The 5,967-nt window shown below is 32.8% G+C and overlaps 1 protein-coding gene across 1 annotated transcript; it reads right to left on the minus strand.

Moving 5' to 3' along the window:
• Nucleotides 1-5,583: 5,583 nt before the first annotated feature.
• LOC111785127 (extensin-1-like) lies at nucleotides 5,584-5,967 on the minus strand (the record flags this gene model as incomplete). The annotated part of the gene is made up of 1 exon (XM_023665593.1): nucleotides 5,584-5,967. A coding segment is annotated over exon 1 (384 nt), but the record flags the coding sequence as incomplete, so codon positions are not given.

The following is a 5,967-nucleotide window of genomic DNA, read 5'->3' on the forward strand; positions in this document are numbered from 1 at the left end:
AAAAAAAAAAAAAAAAAAAAAAAAAAAAAAAAAAAAAAAAAAAAAAAAAAAAAAAAAAAAAAAAAAAAAAAAAAAAAAAAAAAGATACGAGTTCGAGAATTTAGGTCATAACTTTGAGGACGAGTAATGAGAGGAGAAAGGAAGGCAGCACATGTAAAGCCAAATTCATAACGATGAAGATTTTGCTGATCCATTTTGTAGTTCAAATTAGTCTATTATTTGTTATTATTTGTAATTAGTTAAGAAGGTTTCTTATCCTCGAAAATAATATTCCTTTGTCGGTCTTTTTTGTATGAGTGATTCATAGTGTGGTGAGTTTTCTATGGAGATTCTAATTTTGGAATTTTATGGGATTTTATACTTTTAATATTCTTTAGGAAAGTGGATGGAAGGCATAAAAGTGAAATGCTAAAAAAAAGTTAGGATCTTTATAAAAAGTTAGAAATATTCTTCCACCATTTTGATGAGATGAATAAATTTATGAATATGAATTTTGAGCCCATTGAAAAATTAATTTAATCATATATATAATACCATTTACATCCATCCATATCCATGATTCAGATAAAGATTTGGAATTCGGATTTAACACTTGATAGTCCCGACATTTTCTTGTGTTCCTTGTAACATGGTCGCATTATTTACTTTTTGCTACTAAGAGTGAATGCTATCCTCATATATCAACACAAGTTTTTCCAACATGTTTTGTTTTCACTCATGTGAACCTTAATAAAATTGTTCCTAAAAAAAAAAAACACACACACACTTTATTATAGAGTTTCAATGATTGTGCCACCAAAAACAAAGTACACCTGATCGGTATAGTTAAAAACTTTCACATATGTTTTCGATGCTTGGATTTATGGGATTTTATTTATTTTAAAAAGACTTTAGTAATTAAATTAGAAATAGATAATCCTTACCATTGGATATGACATTTTTTCTCTATAATAAGTGAAAAAAGTGTGAAATATTCTTCTTTTTTTTTTTTCTTCTTTTTTAATGAAAAATGCTTAATTTTTACAAGTGATATAATGAGAATATTCTATGCCCTTTTCTTTTTCATTTGTACCAACCTTTTATTAAATGAGGAATATATTCTCTTTTCTATTAAAACAAATACCAAGTTTGAATTAACTCGAACCTATCTCGATCAATCCATAGTAAGATCATCAAGAATCACGCAGTCTCGACAGAAATAATAATAATAATAAAAAAATGAAGTTCGTATCTTTTAACTTCAAAGAATTTGACAAATCCCTACTTGAATCCACATAACGACCTATGTCAATTCGAAATCTAGATTCTGCATCTGATGGCCCCAAAATTCTTCTGCATCCCCTGCGATATGGTAACATTACCAACTACTCGCTTCTTAAGAGTGAAGACTATCCCTACATATCAACACGAGTCCTTTCAACAGGCTTTCCTCTTACTCACATGTATTTCAAAAAAAAATTTATAAGAAGTCACCCAACATAGAATTGTTCAAGTAAAATATGCTTAAGCATAGAGTTTCTATGAATGAGCCACTAAAAAGAAAGGAGCACCTTGTTTGTGTAAGTAGTGACTTTCAATTATTTTAAATCATTTTTAGTCATCTTATTCTGAGGATAGCTCTCATTCAATTGTAGTCCCACTTCATTCATATATCTCCTTTACTCCGTGTGAGTGTCACAGTCACCTTTATTATTAATTTGATTCGATTAATCTATTCATTCTTATCAATTTCAAATAAGAAAATTTAGCTTTGTTTTTTTGAAGCTACACGAATTGCCCAACAAATAAGAATATTATTATTATTATTACTCATATTAAATTAAATTAAACCTATTCATATTAAATCTACACATAAGAAAATCTATTCATATTAACTTAAATTATTATTATTATTATTATTATTTTAAGAACATGAATTGTCAACATGATTGAGCTAAATTTAGGTAGAGTTGGCTATGTCGTATACTAGGTATCGAAATTATTGAGTATGAGTTACCCTCATTACAATATTATAAATAATATAGAAATTTTGTATATATATATTTTAATAACAAATATCGATCCTAGTAATCGTCGTTTCTTGAACAAATATTAATTAATGATAATCAACATGTACTTTGTTTCTTGAGGCTATAGATTCAAATTTCTCTTACTAAAAATCTAAATCATCACTTATTAAGATAATTTAGCTTAGACGATTCTGGGATTTATATAGGTAAATAGCATCTAAAATGACACATAACTCAACTTAATCGAACTCAAAATTAAAACCATTAGAAAATTTGTCATATCGATATTCTTTCAAATTTAAATTTGATATGATTAGGGTTTCTCAAAATTAGGGTTTCTCAAAGAAACTCTCTCTATCACAATTAACAAGTCTAACAAGTTGTTGGATTGTGTATTTTTTACGTGTTTATATTTTAAGAGTCGATTGTTCGGTCTTTATCTCTTAACAATCATTGAACTGAAAAAATTGGTGTATATATACGAATGAAATCCTAATGATATTCTCTCAACTTTTCGATCGAATATGATTTGGTTTGAGGACAAGATATAGGGACGAAATAAGGATAACAATCCATGTGCATGGATGGATTGAAAGAGGACCAAAACTATTGAAAACTAAGGGTTTTGTAATGGCCATAAATAATACATCCATACAAAAACTAATCAATCTACATTGTGAAAAGAGAGCAAGAGAGAAAGAGAAGGGTGATGGTTCGTGTAGGGTGAACCACGGACACAAGCTGGGCCATTGGAGAGGGACCAAAACACATTCACCATTAATCGTCAATTGCAAGAGAGAGATCCCTTGTGACAAACCAAGTCATGACAACACATTTCACTTTTTCCATATCTTAAATTAGGGTTTATGTAGGATATACCTTTGAGAAAGTATTCGAGGAGCCACCATGATTTGGTTCATAGTTTTGAACTATTCATACCTTTCGGAGGGAGAATGTAATTGCTCAAGTCTACCGCTAGAGAATAATTTCTTCGATGAGTTTTTCCTTTCAGACTCCTCTCAAGATTTTTAAAACGTGTCTCCAAGGGAGAAGTTTCCACACCCTTATAAATAATGTTTTGTTCCCCTCTCCAACCGATGTGGGATCTCATCATTCACCCCCTTCGAGGTCCAGCATGCTCACTAGCACTCGTTTCCCTCTCCAATCGATATGGGGTATCACAGAGAAACTGCAAAACTACTTTTGTTGGAAATACGACCAAAGTTTCACATTTGTTAGATAAAAAAAATATCATGGATATGCATGTGAAGGACAATATCTTTACTGATATAAGGTCCTTCGAGTGAAATTGGTTTATGTCTAACACGTAGAGTGTTGTTGTCCCTAACAATATCTTCCAATTATTATATGGTTGTTATTAAGAACATGCAAATTTTCAATTAAAATTTCAAATTGACTAGATAAGATAAATAACATAGTGATAACTTTTGGATGAAACAAGAATCAAAGTAAATTTCAAATTTCAAACTATATCATACTATTATGAAGATACATTAATAGTCGTTATTCCTAATAACGTCTTTGAATTATTAACTTGTGGTACCAGGAACATGCAAATTGTTGAATCCACGTGAATGGTAGTAAAGAGACGACTATATTGTGACTCTTATTGAATAAATTGTGTCTTCCTCTCATTCCCACCACCTTTATTATTTTTCTTTTTTGCCTTTTCTTTTTGAGAGTTTCATATCATCAACTTATCCTTTTCAATCTCTGTTTCAAGTGGCACTGTTTAGCAGAACTCTCCAACCCACATGCATACTCGATACCTTTTTCTTTACAATCAACACAAGTTAACATCAAATTCCCAGGCTCAAACTGTATAAAGTTTAATGCTATATATATATATACACATATATGAGATTATACATGTTTGAAATCTTGACAAAATTGATAGTAATATAGATCAAAAATTGGAAACTCATGTGGGTTTTAGACATTATTTTAATTCAATCACATTAACTAACCAAACCCAATTCGATTGAAATACTTTCATTATAAAATTGAAGAGATCAACATTTAGTGCTCGATCGGATCAGAACTGACTTAGTTTGACTTGCATTCCAAATTAGAAAGGGACATAAACTTTATAACAACCTAATAATACCTAAACAATTGAAACTAGTGTGTGTAACTGATGGAGACGAATGGAGGTATGCCCTTTTAATATCACATGCTAGATAGAGTTTAGGCTAATGAATGAGTAAAGAACCAAAGCTTGATTAATTACACACGTTCCAATCATTAATTTCCCTTTTGGGTTTCATAATTGAACCACAGCATAGCACGTGGGAGAGAAGCAATCGAGTGATGGGTGGCCTAGCTCCTCCAAATACAACCCAACAAAGTTGTGGGTTTAAAGGAAAAGAAACTAATTTGACATCCCTCGTTAACCAATTATTATCATTTAATCATTAATAATTTAGGTTTTATATTATTATACTGTTTTGAATTTGACATCTTAAATCACTAATGGGCTTAATTCTTAAAGCCCAATGAAAATTGGGCCTTAAAGTTAGAAAGCCCAGCCCATAAGGTGAGGCTATTTCTGAGCTTTTTAGTTATGTCGAGTAGTTCTTAACCAATTGCTAAAACTGCAGCCCAGTGGGTGATTCTAGCGGTCGTGCTATCACTCATGTAGAAACTAAATTTTCATTCGAAAATCAAGTAATTAAATGTACTCGACTTGTATCATAGAGTGCTCCACAATTGAGATGCCATTTCGAGGGTTATCATAGAAAAACTGTCCGACATAAGGCAAGTGATGAGACAGAGGAATTTTCCACGATGAGAGGGACGGCCTCGGTCCAATGCCACTCAAAAGCGGTGGAATAGACCCATCACCCCTGATCATGATGTGGGGACTGAAGCCCGCCTTTCTTTCTCTTTTTGTGCTTTCACAAATTAGATTTTTAAACAAATAAATAGCAGTACTGCGAACAAGACTTATAATAGAACTTCGATAACTAGTAGAGCACGACCCATTACTCGTGGTTGAGCTATCTTCTAGTTTGAAGAAAATCGGAACCTATTGATTGATTCTTTCTCCTTCCCCTCAAGCTAACTTGAAATATCAGTTGGTCGAATTGGGTTGGTGACTTGAGTAACACGAATAGAGTTTATAACCCAACTTTTTTTTTTTTCGTTTAAAAGTTTTCTATAATTTTTATCCGTGGGTGAAACATGAACTATTTTTTTTTTGTATAAAATTGAGAATGAAAAAGTAAAATAAAATCTTCTTAAAACACATGATTGAGTACAAAGCTCCCAAATTTTATTTTTTTTGTAAAGGGAAAGATTTGTTGTTTTGTAATGTTTATTAAATTATAAATGAATTATAGTTGATAAATTGTGTATATGAACCAAAATTTGTGAGAAAATGGTAGAAATTGTTGAAAATTATAAATGATTTGAATTTGTGAATAAAAACTTGATGGGACTAACATAATTCATAGCTGCTGCAGACGAAAGGGAAAAAAAAATTAAATTCAAACCAGGTAGCTACCTTATTCCATTACATCAAATTCAATAAGACGGAGACACAAATAAATACAAAAGCTCCGATCTCCGACACGGCGGTACCACCGGATTCATCCTCCGGTTTGTGAGGAGGCTTCTTGTAATAGTAAGGGAAGTACGGCAGAATCGGATCCGGTGGCGGTGGAGTGATGCCGTCGAAGCTGTCGCCATCGTACGGCGGCGGGTTATATGGGTAATATGCAGCCGGCGGAGAGTAGTACGCTGGAGGAGAGTAGGAGCCTGAGTCTGTTTGCGACGGTGGAGTTAGAGTGGCCGGAGTGGCGGGATAGCCGGTGCCGGTTGGTGGAGGGTAGCAGGGATATGGGCAGGTGTCGTCGGAGCTAGTCGCCGGCGGAAGGACGGAAAGGATCAAGGCCAGGAGGATTGTGGAGAGAACCTTGTTTAGGTGTGAACCCAT

This window comes from Cucurbita pepo, unplaced genomic scaffold (genome assembly GCF_002806865.2).
Source record: "Cucurbita pepo subsp. pepo cultivar mu-cu-16 unplaced genomic scaffold, ASM280686v2 Cp4.1_scaffold000376, whole genome shotgun sequence".
Taxonomy (NCBI): Eukaryota; Viridiplantae; Streptophyta; class Magnoliopsida; order Cucurbitales; family Cucurbitaceae; genus Cucurbita; species Cucurbita pepo.